Source organism: Lutjanus erythropterus, chromosome 10 (assembly GCF_056507025.1).
Source record: "Lutjanus erythropterus isolate fLutEry1 chromosome 10, fLutEry1.hap2, whole genome shotgun sequence".
In the NCBI taxonomy this organism is placed as follows: Eukaryota; Metazoa; Chordata; class Actinopteri; order Lutjaniformes; family Lutjanidae; genus Lutjanus; species Lutjanus erythropterus.
Genome location: NC_139326.1, coordinates 17,864,038 through 17,877,627, shown reverse-complemented (window position 1 = coordinate 17,877,627; position 13,590 = coordinate 17,864,038). Strand labels below are relative to the sequence as shown.

The window sequence follows — 13,590 nt, the reverse complement described above, 5'->3', positions numbered from 1 at the left end:
GCAAACTGGAAATTTAATTAAACATTTTTATAATAAAAAAATGTATCTTCAATATTATTTGGTTTCAGGATTTGGAGGAATTGTCCTTTAAAGCCGAGGAGAATTTATAATGATTTTAAAGAGTAGTTTTAAATCGTTTTAAATCGTTTAATAAATTACATCAAAAATACATAAAGCCATGGGAAACACAGATAACCGTTAATCAAAGCAATGTGTCCCTCTAGTGGTGAATTATATCATCGCAGACATGACAACACGGAACTTCCTGTTCATAGCAGATGTTTCCTTCTAGTTTCTATACACCGTCACTCCTGCTTTCCGCCTGTTTGTAACTATGAAGTGATTCAACTGTCACTTTGGAACATTTGATGGTCGTGAAAATGTTCACTTTTCTCTAAACTCCTGCTTCCTGGACCGTCTGTTTGAGCAGCAGACTTGAAAAAACGTCCTGAAATTAAACCGCATCTCATCTGGTCATTTCCCGTCGTGTCTGCACCACAGCTGTATGTCTGCACCACAGCTGTATGTCTGCAGTGTGATACTCTGACCTCCAGCCTACTGCAGTGGACGTTTCCTCGTTTTTTTTTTCCCCAGCATGCAACTCCTCTTCCATCTGTTTCACTTTCACTTCTGGACTTAAATTCAGCTCAAACTGCGTGCAGAAAGCGACCCGGTAAGTTGAACATTTCTGTCATATAAGTGACAGCTGACTAAATGTTTCGGATGTGAGATAAAAGATGATATAACAGTCTCAGTTTTGGTGAAACGGGAGGTTTTCCAGATAAAGATTCGTGACCATAAATGAATGGAAATGTGCGTGAAATCGAAAGTGTTAAACTGTTTGTGAGCTGTCCAACTAACGATTACTTTCACTGTCGATTATTCTGTGTATTATTTTCACAATAAAAAAAAAAAAAATGAACATCACAGTTACCCAGAGCCCAAAGTGAAGTCCTCAAATAGTATTTTTGTCCATCCAATGGTCCAAAACCCAAATACTCTTTTTTACTGTCATAAAGGACCAGGAAAAGCAGCAAGTTCTCATATTTAAGAAGCTGGAACCAGCATCTCTTTAACCCTTTTGTTTTAAAATGACTGAATAGTTGACAACTCATTTTCTTTTGATTAATCGACTAATTGTTGCAGCTCTAGTTGTCCTTGTCTTACTTACTGTGTGTTTGCATAACTGTAGTTTCATTAACTATTTTACTATTTAACTATCACAGAGTTTTCAGGGGGAAAAAGTCAGATATTAAGAATGTGACACTTACACCTCAGAAATGTGATGTTAGTTCTTTCACTGGACAACAATGCCAGTCCTGGTTCCTGTCTAAGAATTATCGGTGTCCCTTGTAAAGCCCTGGGAAAAAAATAAGTGATTACCAATAATATGAATATAGTGATTTTTTTAAAAGACTTCTTCTGTGTGGATTATGCACCAATATGACAATGCATCATGTTTTGCGTTTTCCATTACCACTCTTATCATGCCGAGCTTCATCTGAGATGGGCCTACTCTGGAGTGGGACAATGGGACAAACTGAGTCCGTCCGGCCTCCAAGCAGGCTGTAGTTGTCTTGCCGAGCGCGGCAAACCCGAGACTAGCCTCCTTTTCTCCTTGTTAAACAAGCAAGTGTTGTTATACTCAGATCATGTGTGTGCAGGAGAGCAGAGAGAAAGACGTCTTTAACGTTTCTTTATGTTCAGCTCTCAGTGCCTTTAGCTTCTAACTGAATCTCTGTGTTTTGAAATGTAGTTTCCTCTGTTTGTCAGTTTGTACCTTCTGATGTCTGCTCACGACTGCCTTGGTAAAACTGTTGCTTGTGCACATGAAGTGCATGTTGCTCGTCTGGTAGGAGTTCAGAACGGAGAAAACCAAACCTAACTCAGATGAGACACAGCAATCAACCGTTTTCAGGCTTTCTACCTGCTGCAGCTTTAAATGCTGACTGTTTTAATACTGTCAGTCAGTTAGGGGCGGGTTGTAAGAAGCAGCATTTACACCTGCAAGAAAGGTTCTCTCCTCGTCATAAATGTATCCTCACATTGCTCAATCTGTATCACCTCAAGCATCGTTTTCTGAATTATATATTCTGTAAAAAAAAAAAGTTTAGTCAGACCCTATTATCTGCAGATAATATTGGTCAGAAATAAGAATAATTGTTTAAAAAGTACAAAATGTACAAAAAACTATTGCGTTTCTGACCATATCCATGTGTTTGTATGATATTTGTGTTACAGGTGAGAGGATTTCCTGATTGTCACCATGTTAGTGGCTCCTCTCCTACTGCTGCTGTTTGTTGCCTTTCCTCCCTCATCAGGAGCGCAACTACCAAATCAAGGCCAAGCCAAGGATGTCCCCATAGCCACAAACGGTGAGCCATTCCCCTGGGACCGCATGAGACTTCCTAAAACCGTCTCCCCCCTCCACTATGACCTGACCATCCACCCCAACCTGACCACCCTCGACTTCACTGGGGTTGCTCGTATCCAGCTGGACGTGCACGAAGACACCAGCACCATTATTCTCCATGCCAAGCAGATGCAGATATCCAACGTGTTGCTCCTTGCACCTGAAGGCATGAGGCCTCTCAGGGTTCTGGAGTATCCTCCTTTCCACCAGCTCGCCCTGCTGTCCGACTCCGTGCTGACCAAAGGGAGGAAGTATGAAGTTCAGCTGCGGTTTGCTGCGAACTTGTCTGACAGCTTTCATGGTTTCTATAAGAGCAGCTACCGCACCAAGAGTGGGGAAGTCCGGTAAGAGCAGGAATATTATTTTTCTCTTTGGACTGCTAATTACTGGATATTATGGGATACTGAGGATGTGATGATGCTGTATATCCAGACAAATGCAACTGAAAGCACCAGGGTTGATGGGAGATGTAGTCTTGAGAGACAGCGTCATCGATAGTACCAGGAGTACAAGACAGAGGCTATTAGTATTGGCCATGATAAATTGATTGTTAAAAATGCCACATATAGCAGATTAAATTATCCTTTAAGTCTTCTTGCAACATGTTCTGTTAAACATAACGTGTATTTTACTGTTATTTATTTGTATTATTAGTGTTCTGGCGTCCACGCAGTTTGAAGCCACCTTTGCCCGTGCAGCCTTCCCCTGTTTTGATGAGCCGGCCTTCAAAGCCAACTTCACCATACAGATCACACGAGAACCACGCCACATCGCCATATCCAACATGCCAAAGGTATACATGCATGTAGCAATTTTAGTTTACATTGTCGGAACAGTAAGTGAGGAATTATTACAAATAAGATCTGGTTGATAAAATCAGTTTCTGCCTTTAGCTTTGCTGTTTAACATTCAGTAATGAAATGGTTTACACAATAATGCATTAAGATTTTTAAAGAGGTACTAATTCACTGTACTCTGTACCAGCTGACCTCACATTTATTTTCTCTATTTCTGTTCTTGTTTCTTAGGTAAAAACTGTGGAGTTGCCTGGTGGTTTGCTTGAGGATCACTTTGACACCACTGTGAAAATGAGCACTTACCTGGTGGCCTACATCGTGTCTGACTTCCTGTCTGTGAGCAAGACCACCCAGCATGGTGTCAAGGTAAGGACAACAACAGACGCTGGCCATGCTATCACATGTTGCTCTCTAATTTGGAGCTGCTTAATCAGAAATATTAGTCTTATATACCATATTTTAGACACCCACTGATAAAACTTATTACTTATTACTGTATTACTCACACTGAGGAGTTTTTTTCTTTATTGTGATTCCCATCAGATTTCAATCTACGCTGTACCTGACAAGATCGACCAGACGGCCTTTGCGCTGGATGCTGCTGTCAAGCTGTTAGACTTCTATGATGACTATTTTAATATTCCTTACCCGCTTCCCAAACAGGGTCAGTGGAAATACACTTTATTACCGTGTTATTAAGCCACTGAAGTAGCAGTAGCTGCAGTATTTATTTTGTAAAAATTAAATGTATGTATTGAAACAAATTACATGTTATAAAAATGTTTATATTGGCATGTTTCAGAGGAGAATCGAAGAAACACCGAGTTGGACCAGCAGCTGACTGAACATACCATATTTATTTGTATTTATGTGCTTGCTGTTGTTCCCTGCAGACCTGGCTGCTATCCCTGACTTCCAGTCAGGAGCAATGGAGAACTGGGGGCTGACCACCTACAGAGAGACGGGCCTTCTGTTCGACCCCGAAAAGTCCTCAGCTTCAGACAAACTGGGTCTCGTCAAGGTCATCGCCCACGAACTTGCGCACCAGGTAGCTGTTTGTCATCTGTTAGGGTTAGGGTTTCATTTTTATGGGTCAGTACTTGAAGTTGGAAGCTGCTGTCTCATGCTGCCAGCTGAGGCTAAATGTCAGCATGCGCAGTGGTGACACATCTGTCTCATCCAGGTTTTTTAGGGTCATTTAGCAGGATTGATCTTCAAAGATGCATTTATATATTAAATATTGTTCCTCCTTCCAGTGGTTTGGGAACCTGGTGACAATGGAGTGGTGGAATGACCTGTGGCTCAATGAAGGTTTCGCCAAGTTTATGGAGTTCATTTCTGTCGACATCACCTACCCAGAGCTGCATGTGGTGAGAGCTGAGCACAGAAACTTTACTTGTATCTGACTTAGGACATATGATTAACTCTTATGTCACATAGAGAATGATCTAAACTTCCTTATATGTGAAATATTTTGACATTGCTATAAGTGTCTTAATACGCTTTCTTTCTCCCAGGACGACTTCTTTTTGGGGAAATGTTTTGAGGCCATGGAGGTAGACTCCCTGAGCTCCTCCCACCCAGTCTCCACCCACGTGGAAAACCCCACGCAGATCCAGGAAATGTTTGATGACGTGTCATACGACAAGGTTGGACTTAATATTAAAAGACCAAACATTTGGTGTTGATGCACTTGGATGTTGCAAACGGTTATCTGGGTACATGGTTAAAAGTGGACTCATCAAAATGTACTTATAAAATTAAGCAAAGTATTTGAACTGTTAATCTTGCTTGTGGTTTTTAGGGAGCATGTATTTTGAATATGCTGAGGGACTTCTTGACTCCTGAGGCCTTTGAGATTGGCATCATCCGATACCTGAAGCGCTACAGCTACCAAAACACTGTCAACAGCCACCTGTGGGAGAGCCTGAGTAATGTGAGTGATGAGAGAGTATGTGTGTGTTTGTGTATGTGGTTGAGGGATACACCAAATTATTTGGTGTGACATTTAAATTAGAGCTTAACATAAATCGTTCCCTGTTAAAACCTAGTGTATACACAGTCCTGGTTTTACTGAAGTTATATGTACTTAATATATACCTAAATTTTAATACCAATTAATTTTAGTGGTTGATGGAAACAGCAACAGTTGAGAAAACAACAAAAACGTTTATACACTCACATGAGGTGATTTTTGCTTTTTTTTTTAAAGAATAAATGCACAAGGAGATGGAAACACCTTTTCTGAATCAGATCTGACGTAGCGAACATTTAACTTACATGACTGATCGGTTGTCTCCATGTCAAGACAAGAAGAAGAAGTTTCTTTTTTGTTTTTTTGGCAACGATGAAAGAATAATCACATCTTGCCTAATTGGAAAGAATTCCTGAAGACCTAGATGGCCAAAGCTTCTGGTTTTGTTTCTTCTTCCTCTTTTTGTTCATTTGACCTCTGCTTCTTCTACGCTGTTTATTAATGTAGCCTGTAACCTAGTGTATTTGCACCAAACTAGTTGACGGAAGTTGATGGTGCTTTTGGCCAAGATACGTCTGCATGAGGATTAACATTTGGTTAAGTTGACCAGTTTTCAGAGTGTACCTGCTGATGGGACGATGCTCTCTCAGTAGGTCATATGGCCTGTCCCAGTTATCTTAAGATTTAAAACATCAGTGTTATCGCCTGTTTTTCAGCTTTCCATACTAATCAAGATTCAATACTTTATTGCCATATCAACATGGTTGACAGGAAGCTGTCTTAGTTTAGTGAGCTCACTTAAACAAGGACAGACAAAAATAGTAAAACAACTCACTCATAAAGCACAAATGTGTTAGACAGAGTATACAGTAATTACAGTAATTATAAAAGCATTGAAGCTTACGTTCAAAAGTCATAAAAGCATAAAACATAAAACTCTTTTTTTGTGGGACAAGTTCATTTTCCTGCTCATGTAACCCTGTAGTTCAGTTTTAGACACATCATTTGGGAACTGGTGTGTTTGAGATAGTGCACTGAATGTGTCTGCCAGCGTTGTCACTCTTGTGACTCTCCGTTAACCTTTTGTGTGCCTCCACACCAGATCTGCAGCTCGGATGATCTGGACGAAGGCGGAATCAAACACAAAGAATTCTGCTCCAGGGGCAGCCAGCGGTCTGGAGCCTTGGTATGTTTTCATGCTTTGTAGCAACGAAGTTCAACAAAGCACAAAGAAATCTTATTTTAACTTTGTTTTTTTTTTTTACTGTTTTACACAAATGATACTGTGCTACTTACTGCATACTCTTATATCCACAGCACAGTGCCACACATCAGTCACTGTTTATGATGTTAAATCACTTACTGTGTATCTAAATGCGTGATGTGCGTGTGCATACGCAGAAATGGTACTCTGGTGACGAGCTGGATGTCAGAGCCATCATGGATACCTGGACACTGCAGGAGGGCTTCCCGCTGGTCACTGTGGAGGTCAGAGGTCGCGAGGTCAGGCTCAGTCAGGAGCGCTACCTGAAGACGGACGACCCCTCCCTCACTGAAGGGTAAAATGTCCCATGAAGAGTGTCATGGCAGATAACATCAGTGCATGAGAGTCAAGTCATTACACAGGTCCCTCTTCCTGCGTTTGAAACAGGTTTTAAGGCCAAGCTGTCATCTTCACTTGCTAATAGGGATGTAATAATACCAAAAACGTGTGATAATGCAACATTAAAAAGTACATGATATGATATTAATTGCAATATTAATGACAGCTTTAAGAAAACTTTATTAATAAATCTATTTTTTTTTGTTCATATAAAATTAGTTTTTCCTCTCCTTCATTTAATGTAAAGTGCTTCTGCTTTCCATCTTCTAAAATAAGATAATTAACCCACAGTAAATATTGTCACGGTCCAGGATGAATTTGTGATTGAAATCTTGTAATATTCAGTATATTGTTTCATCCATACTTACTAAATATATCAGTTCAGCAGTTGTTAGTTTATTTCCACAGTCATTAATTCTTTTAATTACCTTTGTGTGTTGTTAGATTCCTGTGGCAGATCCCACTGACCTACATGACGAGCGCCTCCAGCACCGTCCACCGCTTCCTGCTTAAGACAAAGACAGGTGAGTGCGCTGCTCAGTGTGATGATGCTATATTTATATCCTATATTTATCCTATATCTACCTATTGCACATAAAAATGTAATTCTTATCGCGTCTTTACTCCTCCTCTATACAGATGTCCTGTACCTTCCGGAGGAGGTGGACTGGGTGAAGTTCAATGTGGACATGAGCGGCTACTACATGGTCCATTACGCAGGCGAGGGCTGGAACTCAATCATCAAACTGCTGCAACACAACCACACGGCCCTGTCAGGCAACGACAGGGCCAGCCTGATCCACAACGTCTTCCAGCTGGTCAGGTCTGTGTGAAGATAGGATGATAACAGCTTAGCACGCTGTTTGTCCTGCTGCATCACAAATCTGATTCTTAATCACACTGATAACTCCCATAAAGAACTTTTAGCCAAATACCATCTTTGTGAGGGAAAAAAAAGAGAGTGGCTTGTTAATTTTGAAATTCTGCGTTGCCCCTTTGATTTTTTTTAATCAGCCAAATGTAAAATGACCTGCAGCATGGTGTTGATTTGAAGTTTGTTGTGTTTGTTGTAGTGTAGGGAAGGTGAGGCTGGACACCGCTCTGGATCTGTCTCTCTACCTGTCCCGAGAGACCGAGATCATGGCTGTGACACAGGGCTTTGGAGAGCTTGTACCACTCTACAAACTGATGGAGAAGAGAGACATGGCTGCTTTGGAGAATCAGATGAAGGTTCGTGAAGGCAGCTTTCATTACCATGTGACAAAACAGACAATACTCCATATACTGCATGAAAAGAACATGCATAAAAAGCAGCCTGTCTTAAAGTTAAAACTGCCTGGATTCTTAAACTCTCAAAGTGCTTTCACACCTCTATTTTGGTTTATTTGTTCTGGACCAAAAGAAAAAATATACATTTGTGCATTTTAGTTCTGGTCCACTTCCTGTTCACATAGAGTTTTTACAAATTAACCAAGAGGATCAAACATGACGTTTTATAGACTGACTGGTAATTCATTGACGGTTTTGGTGGTTGTCATCCTGCATAATCAGGACCCACGTGGGCAAATCTGGTGATTTTGTGCAACACTTTACTGCTTCTGTTCTGATGTTTATATTTATGTTCCTTGTCGTCACAAAAAGCCCACGACAAATAACTGATTAACTGAGCATTATTTAGCAAGTTGATTGCATGTTATAAATGATGACTAACAGGTTGAGACAAGACTGAAAGGAGGTGTCTTGGACAGTAATGATTCAGTATCACTTTGCTATCGCTGTCACACTTTCTGATGAACTGACAAAGTACATGGAGTAGGATGGAAGTACAACAGTATTAACAGCTTTTGACGAATCAATCAGGGAAAATACTGCTGAAGTGCATATGTGTTACTAATTGACTTGCATAAATACATAAAAGGGTTACACTGATCAATTATGTGATCGCTTCCTGAAAAGATATCATGGTCAGCAGATGGATTTATTGGTAGTTTAACTTTTGAAATCATGCGGCATTCACAAATCTGCTGTCATAAAATGCAAACCTCACCAGAAACCATTTGGAACTGGACAGAGACCAACCTTTTGAGTGGACTTGGTCCAGTTGTTTGGTCTGCACCAGGATTTGATTAACAGCTAGCCCAAATGAAACACACTAACTGGGCAAACATACGAGGGTCTGTTTTAACTGAAGCAAACAGGTTAGGTGTAAAAGCTAAAAATTCTAAAATGGAGGAAGAGAGAAATGCATTTTCCCACCCAAACAAACAGAAATTATATTTACATTCAGTGTCACCAAAATCAATTGTGTGTCCTTCAGGATCAGCAAATGTGTTAAATATGTTTCCTTTCTCACCAATTTTTAATGCATTTTAGTCACTGTATTGTTTGCATCTATGTTTACTATCTTGCATTCATCCTCTGTCCTGTCTTCCTGTGGATAGTGTGATGAAGTATCGGCAGGAATGTGTGTGGAATCAGCCACTTTCACATGCAGGAGACAAACAAAACACCAAAAACACAACAAGGAACCTTTAAACTGCTTATGCTTCTGTTTAGAGAGAAAAGAAAACACACAGAGTCATGTTTGCTTGCATGCTGAAAAAAGCTTGGAAATATTCATCATACATGTTCAGTTTGTCTTATTGACGACCCCTTTCAGCCCTGATTGATAAACTGTTTGTGTTTCTCAGAGCTACATTGTGGATCTGTTTCGGGGGCTGATTGATCGACAAGAGTGGACAGACTCTGGATCAGTGTCTGAGCGAGTGCTGAGGAGCTACCTGCTGCTGTTCGGCTGCGTCAGGAACTACGCTCCCTGTGTGAAAAAAGCCACTGAGCTCTTTAATAAGTGGAGGGACTCTGACGGCACCATGAGGTCAGGGGTCATAGTCCTGAAAAGTCACACTGAGCTCAACTTTCTGTATGAATAATTACTTGTAAGTAGAGATTAAACGTTTCAGGTGGCTGTTAGTGAACTGAAAGCAATCTCTGTTTTCAGCCTTCCTGTCGACATAACCATGGCTGTGTTTGTGATTGGAGCCCGAACACCAGAGGGCTGGGACTTCCTGTTTGAGAAGTACCGCCACTCTCTGCAAATGTCTGTGAAGAGCCGCATGAAGACTGCAATGGCTGTCAGCCCGCTGCAGGACAAGCTCAAGTGGTGTGTTACCTTTTCTTTTACTCTTTAACGTCTTCCTTTCCGGTGTCTCACACTGATTTTTTAGGGGTGTATCTGATGGGATTTTGTGGCTGTTTAATAGAAAGATATGTTTTTTTTTTTTCTCAGTGCCACTCTGAACTCCTACGTCATCCTACATGAATCTCATGTTTTAGCCTACCTCACATTTTGATGCTTTTCATCATGCTTTCATCATATTTCCACACATGTGGAACAAATAAAAGTTTGCGTTCTTCTGTGCTGCTGGCAGCTGAACCTTGTCTACCAACCACTCACTTCACCTTCTCTCATCAGTGCCACCAAAACCAAAAGACTCCTCAACCTGAAGAATTCAGTCAACTGAGAGATCTCCGACTGATGCCCCGCTGATTTCTCTATTTCTGTTTCTCTTTTTCTATCTGCTTGCAGGATGATGCAGGAGAGCCTCCGGGGTGAGGTGATGAAGACTCAGGACCTGCCTGACGTGGTCGTCTCTGTCAGCAAGAACCCTCATGGCTACAAACTAGGCTGGGAGTTCCTCCAAGCCAACTGGCACACCATGATCAAGAAGTCAGTCAAGTTCAAGTTCTAGACACATCCTCTAGATACTTAAATCAGACACATCTAAATTTCACTATTGAGTTTTTCTAGCTTGTTATGTTATAAAGAAGACCCTTGTGGGATTCCTTCAAGATCCAAAGAGTCAGTAAAAGTTGCTTTTGCTCGTAGAATCTGTAGAGCTTAGGTATCTTGCTTTTTTCCATGAAACATCAGCAGATATGCAGATGTATATTCTGAACTCTGTTCATTTTGATACCACAGATTTGACTTGGGCTCTAGCACCGTATCGTACATGGTGACCGGAGTGACCAACCAGTATTCTACCAGAGAGATGTTAGAAGAGGTAAGCAAGTCAGGGTGTCCATTAACGCACCACATTTTTGGACCTACATTACTTATGTTTGTGTGTATGTGTATGTATAGGAAATCTGTGCTGTTGACTGAACAACCTGACTTTTTTAATTCTAAATTTATCTAATTGTTTATGTACATAAATAGATAGTATATAAATCCACTTTTGGGGCGGTGTTCCACATAGTTACTTTGTCTCCTATCTTTTCTTTTTGCTGTATTTTTTCCAAATATAAAGGAACTGTTCAAAAACAGTGATTCAAATGGAAAAAAAATATTAGTAGCCTTGAACAGCAGGTTGTAAAACAATTTGTTGAACAGTGGCTCTAAAATAAAACTGTTTTATATTTAACATCATGACTTTCAACAACAAGGAGGCATTCAAAGGAGTTAAATCCAACATGTTTGAATTTGTCACTAAAACTTAGATAACTTCCTGACTACACACAATAACTCTGCTGCTCTAAGTTTTAAGCCTTTTCATTAGATGAATGCACGCTCCTCTTTGTTTTTAAGCTGACCTTCTCTGTACCCTGTAGGTGAAAAGCTTCTTTGGCTCCCTGACTGAGGAGACGGGGTCAGAGATGAGATGTATCCAACAGACCTACGAGACCATTGAGGACAACATACGCTGGACGGACGCCAACCTTCCTCTGCTGCAGGCCTGGCTGAACAAACACAGCCGCAGAGCCGTGCGTGAAGATTTATAGCTTCAGGGGAAATTTTAAAAAAGTCTAGATTTGACAACAGGTGTGGATGCAAGTGTTGGAGTCAGACTGCAATCAGAAATTTGATGACTATACAGCCTTGCAAGTTGGCTACTGACTTAGCCTCCCTAAATCTAAAGTAAAAAAATAAATAAATAAATAAAACAAACACTGACTGACCTGACTTGGGACTTTAGTTTGACCACTTAGAACCTACTTGTGACTTGCAAAACAATGACATTATGACATCTCTGTAAACTAATTGCTGTTCAACAGAGGTGTTTCTCAGGTTCAAAGAGATCTAAATGATAAATAGATTTCCTTAAAGAGACTCGATATGGCCGAGTTTTGAGGAGGTAACATCAGTGTGGAAAAAAGGTTCTTCCTCACCTGACCATTTCTGCTCAGAGCTGTGTGTGTGTGTGTTTGTATATGTGTATATGTTTGTTGGGGTGTGTTTGTGTGGGTGAAGTGAAATGGGGATGTGTGAGGTTTTTATCTGAAACATTCATAGAAGAGTGAAGTGTTTCCTCTGTGAAATTTTTGTAAAGTCACTGCACAGAATTCCACCTGAAGGAATTCGGAAATAAAAGGTTACCCTAATGCATTTGTTAGATTTTTGCACTGTATAAGTTATGATAAAGAGTAATAGATTCAAACAAGCTTAAAACTCAAGTAGAGCTGCAATGATTAGTGGATTAATCAGTCAGATCAATCAAATTAATCACCAGCTATTTTGATACAACTAATCGTTCTGAGTAATTCAAGAAAAAATGTCCAAATTCTGTGATTTCGGTTTCTCAAATCTGAATATTTTCTGGTTTCTTTAGTCTTCTATGACAGTAAACTGATACCTTTGGATTGTGAACTCAACAAGACATTTGATGACATCATCTCGGGCTTTGGGAAATAATTATCAGTATTTCCCGATATTTTCTAGACCAAACAACTAATCAATTAATCAAGAAAATGATCAACAGGTTAGTCGACAATGAAAATAATTCTTAGTCGCAGCCCTGAAATGGAGATCACACCGTTGTAAGATCTGCTTAGATACAGTTTTTGCACTATTTGCTTGTGTTTCCAATGTTGGGAACATGAATATAAAGTCTGACACCACTCGTCTTTCTTGGTAGCATTTCTAACTTAATTGAAATTCTCATATATGTGACAAAAGAATTGCACTGTAAGGAAAGTGTTGTTACAAAATAGTCTGGTTAATCAGCGCAGCTGTTTTATGCTTCTCTAAAACGCCTCTTCTGTGACACAGGTTGTTTTGTAAAGAAATATTGTTTTAGATGAATTACATATTCAATCCAATAAAATTAATTTGATTTAATTTCTCTTTGTATTTCTACTTTTGTACCTTTTCACTCCTCTGATGAGCAGGTCGTACACTTTACCAGCCGCAGTATCAATTACATTTCCTGGCTTGTTGGGCAACTTTGGATCATTTGACTCACCTGTGTTTCTCTTCAGTCATGCAAACACACCCACTCGCACTGAAAATAACCTCTGATGATGTCGTAGTGGTGTCGTCAGGGGTTATCGCAGCTTTGTTATGACTCGTACGGGTGGGTAGGGCTGGGGTAGGGTTCTAGGGGTGCCCAATATACCGAGTCAAATATATTAGAAGTAATGTAATATACTGTATGTGCATAGTAGTACCACATTGCACATGTGGTCTGCTTAAAAATAAATTCTAAAATGATATATTTAAAATTTATTAATGCATTTAAATAGTGGAAAGTGTCCTAGCTGGGTGCATTCCACCTAACATGTTTCAAAAGCAAAAAATTTCCTCAATATCTTGAAAAATGCACACATTTAATTTAGAAAACTAAAGTTATTTGAAGTTATCTGTCTCTAGTCTGAAGTATCAAGTCAATGTTGCTAAATCTGTTGGCAACACCGATCACCTGAAATATATAAATGTGGAATTGTGAAATAAAAGCCACTGAAATAAATAAGTGTTTATTGATTGATTGATTTATTCATTCACTTATTTCATAGCATATTTATTTAT

The 13,590-nt window shown here is 39.9% G+C and overlaps 1 protein-coding gene across 2 annotated transcripts; it reads left to right on the top strand.

Moving 5' to 3' along the window:
• The first annotated feature begins 555 nt into the window (after window positions 1-555).
• On the top strand, window positions 556-11,598 carry erap1b (endoplasmic reticulum aminopeptidase 1b). 2 transcript variants are annotated; one of them, XM_084728456.1, is made up of 19 exons: window positions 556-673; window positions 2,242-2,757; window positions 3,068-3,206; window positions 3,442-3,576; window positions 3,754-3,874; window positions 4,104-4,258; window positions 4,467-4,580; window positions 4,728-4,859; window positions 5,015-5,146; window positions 6,288-6,371; window positions 6,587-6,744; window positions 7,233-7,312; window positions 7,428-7,611; window positions 7,862-8,018; window positions 9,479-9,663; window positions 9,787-9,948; window positions 10,375-10,515; window positions 10,768-10,849; window positions 11,397-11,598. In XM_084728456.1, exons 2-19 carry the CDS (start codon window positions 2,267-2,269, stop codon window positions 11,565-11,567), a joined length of 2,823 nt encoding a protein of 940 aa, XP_084584582.1. In that variant the 5' UTR covers window positions 556-673; window positions 2,242-2,266; the 3' UTR covers window positions 11,568-11,598. The 2 variants fall into 2 exon arrangements, with proteins under 2 accessions (XP_084584582.1, XP_084584583.1); XM_084728457.1 differs by lacking the exons at window positions 10,768-10,849; window positions 11,397-11,598 and having other exon boundaries at window positions 10,261-10,395.
• Window positions 11,599-13,590: the final 1,992 nt, after the last annotated feature.

Excerpts from the sequence above, each read along its gene's own strand:
- erap1b (XM_084728456.1), top strand. The coding sequence starts at position 2,267 with ATGTTAGTGGCTCCTCTCCTACTGCTGCTGTTTGTTGCCTTTCCTCCC. Across the intron at positions 6,372-6,586 it reads GCCAGCGGTCTGGAGCCTTG|AAATGGTACTCTGGTGACGA; the intron begins GTATGTTTTCAT and ends GTGCATACGCAG. Across the intron at positions 9,664-9,786 it reads GACTCTGACGGCACCATGAG|CCTTCCTGTCGACATAACCA; the intron begins GTCAGGGGTCAT and ends CTCTGTTTTCAG.